Genomic DNA, 18,998 nt, shown 5'->3' with positions numbered 1-18,998 from the left:
AGAGAAATGATTGACACCCTGCTCACCCCGCTGTGCTCTTTACGCAACACAGACTAACCGGGCGGAGCTTGACAAAGTTTTGACAGTCCGTTTCTCTGTTGCTGTACGCATGGGAACCTAAGGTAGGCAAAGCAGTACGGTGAAATATCGTCACGTTTGGCAATTCTGTATGTTTATTAAACTATTAACTTTCGGTAAGAGTCTTATGGTTTGGCTCACCCGCGCAACGTGTCATTCCAGAACAAACGCGTTCTCGGAGACTAGAAAAATCCACAAGAACGACAGAACGAGCTGAGAGCTCGAAAAAGAATTCTACATTGTTTGAAAATAAAAGAAGAAAAAGTGAGCAAACCAAAGCGCTAACATTGCCTTCTATAATGTGCAACACGAACACCTCTGCTAAAATCTCAGAAAAAGTAGTCTGCGGTTTCATGATTCTTTAGCGAACGTTTAATGAAGCGTCTGGAACGCGAGGCGTCGACGCGTATGATACTGTTTGCAGTTGTTTGTTATGAATGGAGATGTCGGTGTCTGGCGCTCCTCGGGATTATATTACAGTGCAGTGTTACCTGTGTAACGCTTCATAATAATAGTTCACATTATTTTGTTTACCATGATACATTGTTTGACACAGTTTCCTTATGTTAGAAATGGAGAAGTGCAACTGTGATTCCAGAGGGACAAATGAAGCAGGAAGCTCAACACTCCCCTAAATGAGGTAACGTGGTTGAATGAGCCAAGGATACAGTCATGTGATCATAAAATATGACTGTTTGCCATTTCCAGGGTGTCATACATCACACTGCTAAAATAATTGATGGATTTTTACCATTTAAGCACAAACATTAAAACAAAAAATAAAGAGGGGAATAAGCAGATTCCAGTCTCAAAATACAAGTCAACCTAATATATAGACTTCTATTACCCTTATTTTTATTTTATCCGGCTGCGGGATAGGTCTAATAATATTGACAAGTTGATTATGAATGTCTGTTGCATTTCAGGAACCTGAAAATTATGTTTCCAGTACCTGTTTAATTATGACATGAAAAGGCAAGGTAAGTTAATTTGCATAATACATTTAATACAGTGTCTAATAAAGAGAGAGAGAAAAAAAAAACACATTTTACTATAAATGAAGAACATGAAGATTATGTAAAATATTGAATAAGAAAGTTTGATTTGAAAATCTATTCAAACAAATAAAACAGAAAGAAAAATAAGCATAAAAAGGTACAGCATTTAGTATTTTATTAAGCATTTATTATGTATATTAACTTTATTATGGAAATTATTTGAACTGTAGTTAGATATCTAAAAGGAAGTTATGAACTATTTAATGAACCACTGAAACATGTCTGGAGATGATTGCCCATTTCTTTATAATCTGTGAAAGAAGTTGGTAGTGATAATTAATGTTACTCTCTGTGGGCCTGGTCTGACAGAATAACATCCATGGACATGAGTTTCGAATAGAAGAGTCCACCCCAGAGAATGACCAGCTAGGGAATGACATAGAGCAAGAAAATCAAAGCGAGAGAAAACTCTTTTTATAGGTTTATGTGTAAATGTAAGATATTGATTGTATGTTAGGAAAAAAGGCACAATATTTTAGAATGATTCTAAATAGTATGAGAATGTTGTAAAGATTAGCTAATTAGATTGGCTTTTCAGAAAATACAAAAAATATTTTTTAATATTTAAAAAATGAACTGCATTAATGGATTTGTAAGTAGAATTGATTTAATGGAGAAGGTTCCTCCATAGGTGTGAAAGTTGACAGACAGTGACAATAATTTCGAGGAAAACAGCAGATCATTCAAGTGAGCAATATCATATGTCATTGTGTAACTCACTTCAATGTGCAAATGATTTTTAGCAACCACATATATGACTGTCCTCCCAATTTGTGTTTTGTTGTGTGTTTTTTCCTCTGCTTGTGCTGTAGGAAAAAGCAGATTCAATGTCCAGGCGTTCAGACGTAGTTGAGCACTCATCTGAGGCGAGACAGTACATGTTTAAGGGTGTAGGAACAGGAAGCTTTCACACTAACGTAATAAGTTTGATGTAACCAGACTCTCTCCTAATATCAGGGCTTTCATTTGCAATGGTTAGTTGACTATTTTTTTTCTCTAGGATGAGAATGGTGAACTCACGGGGAATAACGATGGTCTGTTGGAGAACAGCAAAATGAAGGTTAATGTGTAAAGTTAATGTATGTTTTGTCTTAATGCACTTCAAAGTTAAAGTTATGGTTTGATTTCTCAGAATACTGTTCTGAATCTGCATTGATTGTGCTTTACAATAAATAACATTTTGGAATATATGCAGACTGCAAGGAAGAATCTGATTTAGTAATGTGTAGAAGCTGTACAGTAAATATAGCAGTGGCATGTTTCTGAGAATAATCATTAACATCTTTTCCCAGAAGCTAAGTGAGAGTGAGCTGGCGGCTCTTAATGATCAACCATCAGGCAACGATAACCCAAAGGTCTGTCATCTAATTATAAGCTTGACTTTTATCATAAATGGTGTATGTTCATATCTGATTCATAGTTTTCACTTTTTATGATGATTGATGAAAATGTTTATAGAATGCAAATTTCCTTCATTTATCAGGGGAGAGCTGCCGTTTTCAGCCGGTTGTTTAAAAGAACTAAAAAGTGGAAAAGTCTCCCTGCACAAGAGGTAAAACATTAAAATAACCAATTTAAGCCAATATTTTTATTCATGACAGACAATTGAAGCTATTTCATATAGTCATATATAATCAGTTATTAGTGTTTAAATGACCTGAACATCAACAGCACTGAGGTATCAGAATATTGCTAACATCCATTTTCATCCATTGTGTCTTACATGCATGCTTTGCAGATTAAAAAAAATGACTTACCACAATTGTGCTTGGCGCATTACATCACACAGTTAGTGTCAGGCCATTAAACTGTACCATCTTTTACCACACTAGGGGGAGGCAAAAGACTTTTAAAACCCTCAGGAGAGGAATCTCATGGTCAAATGAGATGCCTGTAGAGTTGCACATACATTTTAAGCTAATGATAATGATCTGATATGAAAGATAATGCAAACTTATCAGAGATTTCTTTCTGTTTGGCTCAGGATGGCTTCACTGCCACCACTGACAGTCTGTCTAGCCAACACAGCATTAAGGTTTGTTGTGATTACAGTACACCTAACATCACATGACATAACATCTTAGGCTGAATATCCAGTGTGAATCACATAGTTTGTAATGACACAATAGGTTTGGATTTAAAAATAAGTGTTTAGTGCTCGAAGGACACCGCAACGGCTGTGTCCACAAAAACATACAGAAAACTGTATAAAATGTATTGCTATAATTGTGGTAAAGTTTTTTTTTTTTTTTTACAGTTCAGTCAGGAAAATCATGCTTTGATGTTGCGCATTACACAGAATAATGCAACCTGCAATTTTGAAGCTTGTCTTTGGTTTAGCTCACAAATACTGTATGTCTGATGTTACCTTCCTCTTTCTTTCTTAACAGGAAGAGCTATCATTACAACATGGAGAACTCTCAGCTGGCAATCACAACCAAACACAAAACAATAACGCAATGGTGTGACAAAACTGCAGCCTTGCATGCAATCATTTTTTTTGTCTGAAAAGATTACATTTTGCAAAACTGTCTAATTTTTTATATAATTCTTGTAGCTTTTGCATAATGTGCTGGTCCTCTGTCTCTTTACAGGAAGAACCAGCATTGAAAAATTATGATTTTTCAGGCAGTGACAGTCTTGTAAGTCACAATGGCAGTAGGTTCAGTAACACCAATCACATTGGCCACATATAATGAATTCAAAGGCACACAAAATGTCATTCTAACACGGATTCATTTCATTAGGAGGGAAATTCCCTATTTAATTTTCTCAAAACATTTCCTAGAGGAACTGAAGATACATCTGAAGAGGTATATTGCTACAACAAAAAATAATGAACATATGACTGTCTATTTTATTTATCTGTAGGATTTGTAGATGTTTTTGTATTGCCACTCCTGCCTTCCTGTTGATAATGCACAATAGTTACAGGCTTTCTTGTTGTAGGACAGCCCACCATTACACATTAAACTGCTGGCCTGTAATGACAATCTATTATATCTCTCCAACAACAATTTAAAGGTGCTTATTACAACCTTTTATTTATATTATAAACAGTTGGATATATGTATATTATTGTAATTGCTTAGTCACAATCACTGTCCCTTTTGTGCAGGATAACTCAGGGAAGCTAAGTGGCACTTTCCGCAGTCCCCCAAAACCAGCGTTACGTTTTCCTGCTGAAACAGTAAAGCATCTTCCTCTACTTATTACTGTATTTAGATTTTATACCATTTTTAATCAAATTAAAATGTCAGTTTATCCGATATGTAGGATCCACTAAATGAGCACAGTGAATTTACAGACTGGGATTATAACTTCTTGGACACTGGCATTGAAAAGGTACTTAACCAAATTGGTAAAGATTTTAAGTTGCCTGGAAAGTAGATGATGTTATGAAAAAAATGCTGAACTGTTTCCTCTGTTCCTCTATTTGATAGAAATCTGTACCCAGAAAACTCTCTAGCAGTAATAACAAGGTAATCCTCTCACACTTTTTATACAGAGGAGCACTTGTTTTCTCTTCTGTAGGTCAAAAAAGTGGTATACAAGCAGGAATAGTGTAGTAAGTTGAAATCCATAATTCTGCTTGCCACAAACAGTAGTGGAATTGGACTTTTTGTTTGCACTTGAAATTATTTACAGTGTCAGTTCACATATTCTGCAGTAACTCATGTACTGTTGACATTTTTTCAGGTTGTGTCATTTAGAGTGAAGAGAACTCTACCTAGAATGTCCACATTTTCATCCAGTACGCAGGTAGTGTTAACACTTTTGTAAAATATATTTGATATTTTACATCAAAACAACTGCCATACTCTAAAATCTATATAGTATTCAGATCAAGAAGATATGATTGAGGAGCCAATGGAAATGCAGCAACTGGGGACAGATGAGGTGAGTTATTGTTGCAGTGAGTATGTGAATGAGTGTACATTATGGACATTGGAGTTTACTGCTCTGGCCACATTTGCAGTCCTTGACTTATTTGACATATTAATTATACTCCTTATATGCTGGTGTATCAATATCACATCATGCCATCACATAATAATTAATTTCTTATTCTCTGAATGTTACAGGACTGTACTTTTGAAATCCTGCCACTGGAGATGGCTGCCTACCCAACAGATTTGAATTCTTTAGAGACAGATGAGGTATCTTATTATTATTGTTTCGTTATTATGCAATAATGTTAATTAAGATATCTATTTGATCCTTTTATTGCTCTCTATTCACAGGATGATGACCTGATGGACTGGTGGAAAACCGTTGAGGGTGAGTTGGCTCAAGTTGCTTGATTACCTATTATGGATATGCAAAACTGTTTTCAGAATGTTTTCAGAAATGACTAGTCTCCTACAAGACCAGCCTGCTAATCTGTCTTAAGGAAGTCCTTGTATAATTAGACTTATACAGTATAAGAAAAATATAGACAAACTACTACTTGACCTCACTAATCTAAGTCGACTAAAATTAATCAGTTGGACGATTGGTCAAACTTTGTCTCTCGTCCCTGTTAATATATCTAGTTTAGATCACTTTAAGCAACTTTATATGACTTACTGACTTTTGACAGGTTGGAGTGAATGGAATGAAACAGCACATTTTCAGGAGGACAATGAGGAGCTGTGAGTAAATGTGTATTTTATTTGAAATCTTTGTCTAATTGCCTCCACTGATCTTTTTTTTAAAATGTTTTGTCAGGGCTGTTGAGGCTGCTGCAGACCGTGTGTTCATGGCCGCCCGTCTCTTTGTCAGTCTGTTCAACCAGCGTGGAGCATCTCTGCAACGTCATATTTTGGAGTTGCTTGCTTTGGCGGACACTGCTGACAGGTTTCATAAGAAGACTGTGAGTGCAGCTGTTGGAGGGGGTGTAGCTAGTGTGGCAGGGGGCATAGCCACCATTACCGGCCTCATCCTGGCACCTTTCACCTTTGGCACTTCCACTATCGTCACTGCAGTGGGTATCAGTGTGGCAACAGCTGGAAGCATCACGTCAGCCACAGCTAACATCACAGATGCGGTTCAATCCAAGATGGATCGGAAGAGGGTGGAGAAGATGATCCAAGGCTATCAGAATGAGATCAATGACATCAGAGATTGTCTGGAGTTCATGCAGGTATGTTTAGCATTCCAAATGTCCTCTGCCTGTATGCCAGTCTATCAGTCTCTCTGTATGTTGATCTATCAGTCCATCTGTTTGTCTGTTTTTCTGTCTGTCTGATTGATGTGATTTTTCTTTTTGTGTATGTAGGAAGGAATTAATACCCTACAGGAATGGGATTTTAAGGGGTACTCTGAGAGTGTGGTCAACACGAGTCTTAGCCGTAGCATAAAGCATGTGATGAAGGAAGGTGGACGAGCAGGTAAAGCCCTTATGATAAACACAGATAGGCTTATCAGCACTGTGAAAGTTCTAGGTGTTGCTGGAGGTGCTGCCAAAGCCGCCAAGGCCATCAGTGTCACCACCGGGGTCATGTCCACTCTCTTCCTCGCCCTGGATGTCTTCTTCCTTGCCAAAGATTCCAATGAACTTCGCAAAGGTGCCAAGACCAAATTTGCCTCCAAGCTCCGAGAAGTCTGCAAAGAGCTTCAGCATGGCCTACTAGAACTAAACAAAGTGAAGACTCAGCTTCAAAAGACCATGGATGGAATTGAAGTGGAAGAATATGAGGAAGAGGAGGAGGATGAAGACCATTGTGAGTCAGATCCTGTTAAACTGGCTCTACTTGAGCAAGAAATCGATCAGTTGGAGGAGAAACTTGACCAGAAAACTATGCAGCAGCAAATGAACCGAAGCAAGAGAGGAGATGCTGAGAAAGAGATCCCAAAAAAAGAAGTAAAATGAGGAGTCAAAGAGACAAGTGAATGATAAAGAGTCTTGTCACTGAGCCAACATATGGAAACAACAAAAGCACTAAATTTAAAGATTTGAAAAGAAAAATAAATAAATAAAGCAGTTGATTTGAAAGGATATAGAAAATAGAAGAATTTACACAGATTTAATGGGGCTGAAAACAGATTATAAGAGGAATTGAACATTTCTGTATTAATGGGACAGAAAGAAAAGAAGCTTATAAACACTCATGTGTGATTTAGGAAAATCAAAGTGACAGATGATATAGTAAGAAGTAAGAGAAAAACAATTAGATGCAAGTATGCAGAGGAAAAATTCCAAATAATTTTTTAGGGTTGTGGGTTTAAAACAAACTAAACTTTGATATATCAATATAGTTCACTCTTGTAAGAAATGTAAATAAATGAATTAATGAGAAAGTGTGTGAAAAAGCAGACCACTGTAAAAATGTGAAGGGCTTACAGTATAAGGATTGAGTCAGAAACTTTACCCTCAACCTACCTATAGTCTATAATTAAGATTTTCACAATTGGCTAGTGTGGTTTACAACACAAACATCTGTTTGTTTCAGTTCCTGCTGCATTATATTTGTGGCTTTACGTTAATCAAATTGTTCTTGTGGAGAAAGAAAAAACAAAAACAAGGAATCCACTTTAAACCAGTATTGACAAAGTGCACTACTAATTATCATTTGTAGGTAAAAAGGCATTCAGTAAATCTAGATTAATTTTATTTATGAGTGCAGGAACTTTAAATGAGCAATTGTTGGAGCTGACCTAGTGGGTAGGTCATGTGTTCCAACACATGAATCTTGGAGGTATGTGCAGATGACACAAATTTGGATTATAATCCTATTTCGTCCTCTTTGCCATAATTTTTTATACTGGGCTTCATGCATCAAACATGTAATGTTTTGTTATTTTCTGTATTATTTATTTTTTGTACATATATATTTTATTATAAAAAGCATTTTGTTTTTTGTTAGTCCATTAATAGGTATTTATGGATTTATGCAATGCATAAAAGTTGTTTTTGTATTTATTTTGTAATAAATAGCCTAACCCTTCTCTTATAAAACAGCAAATTATTCAATCCAAAATGAATGTTTATTGGCAAACATGTTGAAGATTAGCTGCCTGTCGAGGGATGTTTCCTCTCAAGTTTATTCAGCATCCTCCCCCGAACTCGAGATAAGCATCTATCTACTATCAACAACAAAATCTCCTCCTTCCATTCATGGCATCCAAAAACAGTGTTGAGCTTTTTTTTTTGTTGTTGCTAACATTGAAGGCTCCTTGAAGGGCCTCTGATAAAATCCACCTGCAGCAGAGCCAGGAGTCACAGCTAGAGGTGTGATTGAGGACTCTTCTGCAGCCTCAAATGACAAACGGGACACTCTATACAGTGTTATGAACTTTTAATGCATGCAAACTTTGCGCTTTACATCAATTGTTGCATGTGTGGCAAGGCCTCGTGTTTTCTGCTTGTGTGTACATTGGCCTGAAAGAAAGGGAGAGGGTGCCCTCTGCTGTTGAATAAATGTTTGGTATTTTGGGTATTTATAGTTTATAGCTATTAAGGTGTTTATAGTTGTTTTTTGTTTTGGGGAACTATTAAAGTATGACAACATAATCTCCTCTCACAAGATAAACATTTGCATGTCCTACACATCAGCAATAATCAAAAATAAGTAAATGTGCATTCATTAAATGATCAAATGAAGCAACTCTTTAATGTGCTTCATTAGATGGGACAGCAACAAACTAGCTATAAAGCTATAAATACCTAAACATTTTGGGTTATAAATAATCAAGTACTTTTTTACTCTTCACTTTGTGTTTAATGCTTTGCCTGCATTAATGTTCTGCTTAAAAACCTTATTTTAGATCACAAGTTTAAATAAATACTACTACAACCTACAAGCAATATGTATTTCCAGTATCCATTAAACATGTTTGATGGTAAGAAGCAAACAAATGTTATGCAATGCTCTTTACTTTATATAACCATGGACTCACTGCCCCTAGGACATACAATTCAGCTCAGGATATACAGTTCTTGCTATTGAAGCATATAATTTAGACTGAGTCACAAGGAGAAAAAAGAAACAAGTGTGGGTTAGAGCACTCAAGCACACGCACAGCAAAAGAAGTACAGGGCAATACAGGAGAAGATAACTGTCCAACAGTAAAATGTGTCATAATTTATATAAAACATACAGAATAATAACATATGTATTCAGTTATTGCATTGCCAGTGACTATTCGAAAACGATCAAATGCAGATGACATTTTCATCACGTCTCAATGCAATTACAGACATCATTTGTCCCATTAACTGTGAGATAATCATGAGTGTTTATAGACTGCTCTCATTTTTATGAGCTATTCTGAGATATCTGTAGAGACCGCTTTAATTATAGGGGAAGGAGAAAGAGAAAGACACTTAAAATAGATCAAATGGTACACTTTCCATGATAATCATCTTCATTTGACTCACCAAATATTCAAGGATCTCGATGCACGCCTGTAACTGGCAATAAAGTAAACATTAAAGGCATTATGCTCATTTCAGTGAGTATGACATGACTTAAAAAGGTTCTCGGCCTTGTGCTAAATTCAACCAACCGGTAAAATACAGTAAATTGAGCAAAAATGTCATACTTTGCCTGTTTCACTTGTATTTCAATACCATTTGCGTGCACAGGGATAAACTAGAAAATCACAAGCTATTTCATTTTATACACTGTCTTGATTAAATACCTGTCCAAAATGTAGAAATATGAAAGATATTTCTATTGCTAATTCTTCTGTTAATGTCAGGTTATAATATTTTTTCTCTAATCGAATAATCATCATTTGGTCTGCTTTTGATATAAAGAAATTTCGGTAACACCTTTACAATTATGCGTTAACTAACAATAACAGCGAGCAGTTCCTTTGTTACTATATTTATTACTCTTTGTTAATGCTTTGAATGAACAAGAACAAGAGATTAATAAATGTGTTAGAAGTAATTAATTGTTATTCCGTGTTATTGTAGTTAACTAATGTGTTAGAGAGATTGCTTTATTTTTTCAAACACTCATTTTTGAAAGAAAAAAAACAAACAATTAAGAGCTACCTCTAAGAATACATTTACAACTAATCTACTTCATATCTATGCTAATTCACACCAGCATGTTTTACTGTGTTGCAGTGCAACATTTGGTCATGCCCTTTGAATTCTTACATTTATATCAATTACATTTTGCATCAATGATATACTAAATATACTGTATTAAATGATAGATGTGTGTTGCGCATGTCAATAACACGTTCATACAGACAATAATGTCTGCAGGAGAGCAGAGAAAGTATGGAGACAAATCTAGACAAATACAACGAGAACAAAATCTGCAATGTCTTTTAAAGTGAAAATCCTTCTCTATTTATGTTCTAAACTCTAATCAACCCAGCATGTTGATGCCACAGGGCTATCATTTGTTTTCCAAACCCCTAATTTCCCAACCACACTTGACTTTTCCCTTTTCTCTGTCTCTTCCTTATTAAATCTCTTTCCATTTGAATATTGCGGAAGGTGTTTTTGTCCTCTGCACTGATCCTTTCATTCATTCTTCCCTTTTCTACTTCTTTTTCTTCTGGAAGCGTCTGAACTGATTCTGTATTGCCAAAGCTGCCTTTTCCGTCTCTGGCGCATCCAGATCAATGTCAATCTCTTCTTCGGGTTCTTGCGTAGGGTTCTTCCCCGCTTTGTCCGCCGGTTTCTCCTGGGGGGCTGAGGGGCACATGACATAGAAACACTGCCGATGTAGATGACATAAAAGGATATCTTACATTTTTGAAGGCAGTGTGTCCTAATTCGTGTTAAATCCTGTTACATAAATTGTTTATACATCTTCATACCACAGAACTGTAAAATATGCAACCATTCTAATATCTCTTAGCAAAACATATTTTCATAGTTAAAACTGAAGTGTCTATTTGTTTGGATGTTAAGATATTTTCTTGTATCTTATATTAATATGCAGGGATGTGCTGCATGAATTATGTATTTTTGAGGGCCGAAAACTGTAAATGAGTTAGAACTCAATCACTTCCGGTTCCATATTAGTCAATGAGTTTTTTTAATGGATTATTGGTTAAATGACTAAAAAAAGGCCTGTGGTTAAAACAAGATATTTTCACTTTTTTCCTACAACATTATTTTTTAAAGCTTTAATTGTCTTGAAAAGAAGGAAACAGATATAATGCATCATGCCGACAGGTCATACTAGATCAAAACCAGCTGAATCATTCTTCAAAATAGCTTCTTATTAGATCAAATATCCCTTTAAGTTATTATGAGCTCATTTAATTAGCTGATGCAGTTTGCAATGTCAGGGCTTTGGTGAGATGAAAGGGGAAGGCAGCTGAATATACCCTGACCTTATGGGAATAACCAACCTTCACTAGATATGCAATAAAGAACAGTCTCCTGAGTAAATGCATGCTTCAGTTCTCATGGGTATGCATGTGCGATTTTTTGTTAATAGGATGGGGAGAGAGAACTGAACTGATCTTTTATGATAAAAATTGTAAAAATGGATAACAATCAGACTGAACTGGTAGACATCTGTTTTGTGGTAGGCTACACTTGTACAAATATAAACCTGGCCTTATGTAACTGTACAGTTCTGGTGGAGAACAAAACATGGGGGAGTTTTCAAGAAATCAATTATGAAAAATCAAACATGGTGTAATGAAACGCATAAACGCACCTTTTTTATCTGTGGTGGGCCCCTGAGTGTTGGGAGGATCAGATGAACTGTTCTGCAGGAAAGAGACGGCAACATTCAGGTTTATCGTTGTGTGAAAGTATTCATACATGCAATATAAACAAAACAACATTTGTGAATTTTTATGTGGTCTGCCATTAAATTAAAAGCTGATATGGGCTTTATGAGTCGTGTGTTAGGACAGTGAGTGATAAAGACCCCTTAATCCCCATCGGTTTAATCCTCCTTTTTCAATTCTGTGTGCAATCTGGAACAGTGGCACTCAGCCCTGGAGAGGATTGCCATAACATGCAAGCTTAGTGTGCGTATGAGCTTGTATATTTTATATAATTTTTTTAATTAATTTATCCTTGATCACATTTTTAGTTGAAGGTTCATGAGGTTCACAAATATCATGTTTATCAGTGTGATTGATAGGTTAAATAAAAGTGCATTTGTATTTTTGTTGAAGATAGAATTCATCACCATCCTGCCTTTTCAATGTGCACAGCTTGAATAAACTCCTTGAGGCCAAAATGCATTCAGTATATCTGTGACCTTGCTTCTTCAATTACGAGAACAAATTAGCCTTGCGATGATGCCCTAGATTTGAGTTATTCATATAGACACTGACATCCAAAATGTGTCAATTTAATTAATGTATTTCTTGCATCACATAATTTAATGTAATATTTATTTGAATGTAATATTTGCTTTTAGCAGTTGATATACTGCAAATACTTACATATTATCTGTAGAGCACTTTAAATGTCATTAAGAGAGAACGAAATAGAACATTGCCTAAACACACACACATATCCACTCTCTTGCTGCAAGGGACTCTTTCAAATGCAAATCTCTGCAGCCCTCCTCTATAATCCCTTTTTTTTTTTTTTTGACTAAAAGAACCTCTTCACATTACCCTAACTCTGAACTTGTCTCATCTTCCTCTCTCTAGTAGGTTTTAAAGCATACAACACCACACTCGCTGAGCTGTCCGATAAAATCCCTTTGAGTGTAAAAACATGACAACTTTTGTCTCAAGAGATTTTGTTTTCTTTGTATATGCCATTCTGTTGTTTATTTTCTGTCTTATAATTTGCCAAAAGTTGTCACGGAATGACCCTTGGACAAAGGAATAAAGGTAAAACAGGTGAGTTTATTGTCAGCAACAGGTGCGGGTGCAGATTAATGGTGAGGGTCCTGAGTGATGTAAGGTTTCTTGACTTGAATGAGCTTGTAACCGTGGTTCTTGGTTCGCAGGAGATCGTGGGATGGAGATGGAAGTAAGCACACACCTCGGTTGATGAGTATGGGGATGATCCACAATGTGATGGAGACTAGAGAGGACGTTGGAGCTAGGAGCAGAAGGTAACTCTGGAGAAGACACAATAGGTAAGTAAACAAGGTAGGTATCTCAATGTATCGGTAGGATATCATGGAGAGAGTCCACTATGTCTGAACGAGATCGGACATCGAGTGAAGTGAGGTGTGTGCTTTTAAATGCTGACTGATGAGGGGGTTGATGGCTTGCAGGTGTGTGTGGTTAATACTCTGGTGATTGGGTGAGTGAGCCTGACCGATCTGTGACAGTACCCCCCCCCCCCTTCACGGCCCGCTTCTGAGGGCCGAGGACCCCGACATCGTGGTGGCCCTTCTTCCTGGATTAACGGGAGAGGGGGTTCCACTGTCGGGCCAGGCTCTGTGGAAACAGAAACAGGAGGGTGATATGGTTTGAGAAGTGAGACATGGAAGGAAGGATGAATCCTGTAATGTGAGGGGAGTTGGAGTTGATATCTGACGGGGTTGATCTGCTTCGTGATGTTAAAGGGACCAACATATCTGGGACTAAGTTTCTTACAGGGCAGGCGCATCCTGATGTCCAGGGTGGACAGCTAGACCTTCTGACCCGCCTGGTAAGTGGGAGTTGTGGCCCTACGAAGGTCGTTGCAGCTGATGGTGTGCTGCGTCCCAGACCCTCTCGCTCTCTCGGAACCAGTAATCGACAGATGATACCTCAGACGGTTCCCCTGACCAGGGGAACAGGGGAGGCTGGTAACCGAGAACGCACCGGAAGGGAGTGAGTACAGTGGATGGTTGACGCAGCGAGTTCTGTGCGTACTCGGCCTAGGAACTGGTTCCAAGAGTCCTGTTGGCCATGGCAGAAGGTTCTCAGGAACTTCCTGAATTTTCCTTTCCATCTGCCCGTTAGACTGAGGAGGATATCCCGATGAGAGACTTATGGTCACACCTAGGAGAAGAAGGCCTTCCAGACTCTGGATATAAACTGTGGGCCGCAGTCTGAAACAATGTCTTCTGGAATTCCATAGTATCTGAAGACATGATTAAACAATCTCAGCGGTCTCCATGGCAGTGGGCAGGCCCTTGAGTGGAAGAAGTCCACAGGACTTTGAGAATCGATCAATGACTACAAGGATACATGTGTTACCGTTGAAGTTCTGGTGGTGGATGAGGAGACACCACCCCTCACAATGTAGAGCGCTTTGAGTGCTTAGAGAAGCAGAAAAGCGCTATATAAATGTAATGAATTATTATTATTATTATCTGAGGCTGGCAGATCCATGATGAAATCAACTCCTAGGTGTGACCTGGGGCGATTGAGGACGGGCAGCGGAAGGAGATTGCCGGATGGAAGATGGCACGGACTCTTGGAGATGGCACAGTCGGAACAGCCCTGGATGAACCTTCTCACATCCCTAGCCATATTAGGTCACCAGAAGCGGTCCTTTAGCAGCGAGAGGGTGCCGTTGGCCCCTGGGTGGCCAGTGCCCAGCGATGTGTGAGTGGAGTGGATCAGAGGGGTGCGTTGTGCTCTGGAGACATACTGCAACCCCTGTGGACAGCCCGGCGGAGTGGCTGTGGAGGCAGAAGCTGGACTGGAGGTCCATTGGAGGGGGTTGATGAAGATTTTATTGGGAATGATGGTATCTGGTTCCTCACTGACCTCTTCAGGAGCATGCAGACGAGACAGCTCATCCGCTTTAACATTCTTAGGTCCTGGACGGAAGGAGATGGTAAAGTTGAATCGGGTGAAGAATAGCGCCCATCTAGGCTGACGCGGGTTAAGTCGTTTGGCATCTCGCAAGTATTGGAGATTCTTATGGTCAGTGAGTACGATGAATGGGTGTTGAGCACCCTCCAGCCAATGCCTCCACTCCTCTAGGGCTAACTTAATAGCCAGGAGTTCTCTGTTGCCGATGTCATAATGTCTCTCCGCCGGGCTGAGCTTGCGGGAGAAGAAGGTGCATGGATGGAGTTTGGCTGGAGTCCCCTGCTGCTGAGGAAGCACCGCTCCTACCCCAGTGGTGGAGGCATCAACCTCAACTATGAAGGACTTGTTGGGGTCTGGATGGGCAAGGAGCGGTGCACTGGTGAAGGCTCTCTTGAGGGTTTCAAAGGCTTCTGTGGCTGTTGATGACCAGGACAGAGATTTGGGCTTGCCTCTCAACAGACTGGTGAGTGGGTTGGTTATGGAGCTGTAGTTATGGATGAATCTTCGGTAGAAGTCGGAGAATCCCAGGAATCGTTGAAGTTCCTTGATGGTAGTTGGAACTGGCCAATTCCTGATGGCCTCTACCTTCCCCTAGTCCATCTGGATGCCACTGTGATCGATGATGCATCCAAGGAACTGCACTGAGGATTGGTGGAAGGAACATCTCTCGGCCTTTAGGAAGAGATTGTAATCTCTCAGGCGTTGCAAGACCTCCGCAACGTGGTGGCGATGTTCGGCCATGCTCCGGGAGTATATAAGGATATCATCAATGTAGACGAGGACGAATCGATGGAGATACTCCCGGAGAACCTCATGCATGAAGTTCTGGAATACGGAGGGGGCGTTTACTAATCCATATGGCATAACAAGGTACTCGTAGTGGCCAGTAGGGGTGATGAAGGCGGTCTTCCACTTGCCCCCCTCACGTATCCGGATGAGGTTATACGCACTGCGGAGGTCTAACTTGGTGAAAACAGCGGCTCCACGGAGATGTTCTAATGCCGCTGGGACGAGGGGAAGTGGGTACCGGAATTTCACCATAACCTTGTTGATTTCCCGGTAATCTATGCAAGGCCTCAAACCTCCGCCCTTCTTAGCCACGAAGAAGAAACTCGAAGCAGCAGGGGACGTGGACGGGCGAATGTAGCCTTGTTGCAGAGCCTCCTCAATGTATTCCTCCATGGCCTTCTGTTCAGGGAGGGATAATGGATATATCTTCCCTCTGGGCACTGACTCACCTTGAAGCAGATCAATGGCACAGTCCCATGGCCGGTGCGGGGGTTACTGGGAGGCCCTCTTCGGGCAGAACACATCCTTGAAGGGGGCATAAGGGGTAGGAATTTCCACTGACTGTTTGTCGACGGGGCTCTCTATGGATGTGGAATTGACTGGGAGTGTAATCGATCGTGGAGACGTGGGTTGAGGTGCATATGGAAAACAGTCAGGGAAGCAGTTACTTCCCCACTTCAGGACATTACCAGTTTTCCAGGAGATGATGGGATCGTGTTGCACAAACCAGGGGCGCCCTAAGATCACATCAGCGGTGGAATCCTCCAGAACCAGCAGATGTAACGTCTCCTCGTGTAACTGTCCTACACGCAAGTGAAAAGATCCCACGCAGTGACCTGTCTTCGGCTGAGTGGTTTGCCAGTCACTGATTGAACTTGGTAGATGGTTTTGGTGGAGGTGGTCGAGAGACTGAGTTGGCGTTAGAGATTCCCGGAGATGAAATTACCGGCTGACCCGGAGTCGAGGAGGACTTGTACTGAAAGGGAGACACTGGAAGCAGTAAGGTTCACAATAGCGGTGAGGGGCTGCATATTTAATATATCAGGCTTAATGACACTCACCATAGGTTTTGGTGGACAAATTAGGCATGTAGCAATCCCATGCCCACAGGAGCCGCAATATAGACATAAACCTAGGGTCAGCCGTCTCTGCCACTCTCAATAGGACAGTCGAGAGTTATCAATTTGCATGGGTTCCTGACCTGGTTCTGGAGGGCTGATGGAGTCTGGCCGGCGAAGGAGTGGAGTGTAGGAAGATTGCTGCTGTTCTTCAAAGCAAGATTGCATGCGATTGGCACATCGGATGGATAGCTGTATGAACCTTTCCAGACCACAAGCGTCATCATAGGCTGCGAGTTGGAGCCGCAACCTTGGTTCGAGGCCTTGACGGTAAGTAGTGAGGAGCGAGCGCTCATTCCAGCCGCTGGCCGCTGGCCGCTGCAAGGGTTATGAATTTCAGAGCATAATCATTAACAGGAAGGGAGCCTTGGCGGAGATGATAAAGTTGTTCACTGACCGTGGTATCACTTGCCGGTCTGCCAAAGACTTCTCTGAAATGAGCAACAAAACTGTCGAAGGAAAGGGTTACAGTACCAACTTGTGCCCATATGGTTTCGGCCCATTGGAGCGATCTTCTGTCACGGAATGATCCTCGGACAAAGGAATAAAGGTAAAACAGGTGAGTTTATTGTCAGCAAAAGGTGCGGGTACAGATGACTGGTGAGTGTCCTGAGTGATGTAAGGTTTCTTGACTTGAATGAGCTTGTAGCCGTGGTTCTTGGTTCGCAGGAGATCGTGGGACGGAGATGGAAGTAAGCACACTCCTCGGATGATGAATATGGAGATGATCCACAATGCGATGGAAACTGGAGAGGACGTTGGAGCTAGGAGCAGAAGGTAACTCTGGAGAAGACACAACAGGTAAGTAAACAATGTAGGTATCTCAATGTATCGGTAGGATATCATGGAGAGAGTCCACTATGTCTGAACGAGATTGGACATCGAGTGAAGTGAGGTGTGTGCTTATAAATGCTGACTGATGAAGGAGTTGATGGCTTGCAGGTGCGTGTAGTTAATACTCTGGTGAAGGAGTGCGGGTGAGTGAGCCTGACCGATCTGTGACAAAAGTAGGTTATATAAGTATTATGGAGGTAAAACTTTTCACACTTCTGGCTTTCACACTTAAAAGACATGATGATGATGAGGGGGGAAAAGATCCCATCCAACCAGCTGGCTCCCAGTGTGTTGGCTATTACTTTTTCTCTGCTACATTACCTCAGCCAGCTCTTTATTTTCACTTTCACACATCAGTGATACACACAAGCCTCACGGCACAATCTCCATCTGCCAATTAGCCAGGCTCATATCAGCAAGGTCAAGCTCCCCTGAGCCACTTATTAATTGCCAATTAATGGGACACGCAAAAGAATCTAAAGCACCACACTTTCATTTTAAACCAGGGAAATCAAAGATTTTATATTTTCTCATATAAGTAAAAAGCACTGTAAAATGTAAAATTTGTCAAATTTATAAAGAGTAGATGGTACATAGTTGTAAACCCACCTCTAATTTCTTTTTAGTAATGATGAAAACCACAACCCTTTTATATTTCTCATCTTTACTGAAGAGAAATTAGAGGTGGCTTGACAGCTAAGCAATTTGATCTTTTATTGAATCCTTTTATGCCTCAACAAAGAATATATTTACCTTGAACGTAGTGCAATGTTTATACTTTTGTTATAAATTTTAAATTAATCTGCTTTATCAGATTTAAAATAACAAATGAACACTCACCTCACTCATAGTTCTAAGAGAAGTCGAATGTCGTTTTGGGTTCGCGGGATAACTTTGAAACACAAAATACATTCAGTCGATATTTCCGGGGGGGTTTTTGTCCAAGTGCTTTAAAATTATGTCAGAACAACTGAACCGAGAATATTATGCAGAGAACATCTCCATCTCTCATCCCGAAAAACACGCCCCTGCTCTCTCTCTCTCTCTCTCTCTCTCTCTCTCTCTCTCTCTCTCTGGTCAGTGTACTAGAATAATAATAAATTTGAATGTTTTTATTAATGAAATGTTGAAATGTTTTTTCAATATTCTTGATTATGAGCCCTAATTAATTTAAAAATATATATTATTTTGAAAATACAATGAAATATGATCAGATTTTGGGCAACATTTTTATCTGTAAAAACAGGTTATGTTGAAGTTGAAGCTATAACAATTTTCTTTAATTATAATCATAATAAATATTATGAAAACTTTGTTGTTGTTATTATTATTAATATTTATATTTATACTGTTATTAATATTAATAATTATTATCATTATCACCACCATAATTATTAATTGAATAATTTATTTGCATTCTTGATTATTATCATTATTTCATCAAAATAGTTTTTCAGATATGGTCAGCCATTGAGTCATACTTTTACTG

The 18,998-nt window shown here is 39.4% G+C and overlaps 2 protein-coding genes across 8 annotated transcripts; one reads left to right on the top strand and one right to left on the bottom strand.

Annotated features, from left to right (window-relative positions):
• Positions 1 to 48: 48 nt before the first annotated feature.
• apold1a (apolipoprotein L domain containing 1a) lies at positions 49 to 8,969 on the top strand. 7 transcript variants are annotated; one of them, XM_079435928.1, is made up of 23 exons: positions 49 to 122; positions 649 to 718; positions 1,005 to 1,058; positions 1,768 to 1,823; positions 1,949 to 2,053; positions 2,137 to 2,196; positions 2,429 to 2,491; positions 2,620 to 2,688; positions 3,121 to 3,171; positions 3,527 to 3,598; positions 3,731 to 3,778; positions 3,884 to 3,949; positions 4,086 to 4,160; positions 4,255 to 4,326; positions 4,413 to 4,481; positions 4,580 to 4,618; positions 4,836 to 4,898; positions 4,974 to 5,036; positions 5,222 to 5,296; positions 5,381 to 5,417; positions 5,719 to 5,770; positions 5,847 to 6,261; positions 6,397 to 8,969. In XM_079435928.1, exons 5-23 carry the CDS (start codon positions 1,964 to 1,966, stop codon positions 6,988 to 6,990), a joined length of 2,073 nt encoding a protein of 690 aa, XP_079292054.1. In that variant the 5' UTR covers positions 49 to 122; positions 649 to 718; positions 1,005 to 1,058; positions 1,768 to 1,823; positions 1,949 to 1,963; the 3' UTR covers positions 6,991 to 8,969. The 7 variants fall into 7 exon arrangements, with proteins under 7 accessions (XP_079292054.1, XP_079292055.1, XP_079292052.1 ...); XM_079435927.1 differs by lacking the exon at positions 1,768 to 1,823 and adding an exon at positions 241 to 342 and having other exon boundaries at positions 98 to 122; XM_079435929.1 differs by lacking the exon at positions 1,768 to 1,823 and having other exon boundaries at positions 2,432 to 2,491.
• Positions 8,401 to 18,539, bottom strand: LOC306881709 (uncharacterized protein). The gene is made up of 3 exons (XM_079435934.1): positions 18,350 to 18,539; positions 11,759 to 11,810; positions 8,401 to 10,776 (listed from the first exon to the last, which is right to left on the bottom strand). The coding sequence occupies exons 1-3, from the start codon at positions 18,419 to 18,421 to the stop codon at positions 10,625 to 10,627; spliced, it is 276 nt and encodes a 91-aa protein (XP_079292060.1). The 5' UTR covers positions 18,422 to 18,539; the 3' UTR covers positions 8,401 to 10,624.
• Between the last annotated feature and the right edge of the window lie 459 nt (positions 18,540 to 18,998).

This window comes from Barbus barbus (genome assembly GCF_936440315.1).
Source record: "Barbus barbus genome assembly, chromosome: 15".
In the NCBI taxonomy this organism is placed as follows: domain Eukaryota; kingdom Metazoa; phylum Chordata; class Actinopteri; order Cypriniformes; family Cyprinidae; genus Barbus; species Barbus barbus.
Note: the sequence above shows the minus strand (reverse complement) of the source record. Positions and strands in the feature narration are given on the sequence as shown.

Excerpts from the sequence above, each read along its gene's own strand:
- apold1a (XM_079435926.1), top strand. The coding sequence starts at position 1,964 with ATGTCCAGGCGTTCAGACGTAGTTGAGCACTCATCTGAGGCGAGACAG. Across the intron at positions 3,172-3,526 it reads CTAGCCAACACAGCATTAAG|GAAGAGCTATCATTACAACA; the intron begins GTTTGTTGTGAT and ends CTTTCTTAACAG. Across the intron at positions 4,619-4,835 it reads TCTCTAGCAGTAATAACAAG|GTTGTGTCATTTAGAGTGAA; the intron begins GTAATCCTCTCA and ends ACATTTTTTCAG.
- LOC306881709 (XM_079435934.1), bottom strand. The coding sequence starts at position 18,421 with ATGTATTTTGTGTTTCAAAGTTATCCCGCGAACCCAAAACGACATTCG. Across the intron at positions 11,811-18,349 it reads CTCTTAGAACTATGAGTGAG|AACAGTTCATCTGATCCTCC; the intron begins GTGAGTGTTCAT and ends TCTTTCCTGCAG. Across the intron at positions 10,777-11,758 it reads GCCCACCACAGATAAAAAAG|CCCCCCAGGAGAAACCGGCG; the intron begins GTGCGTTTATGC and ends TGTGCCCCTCAG.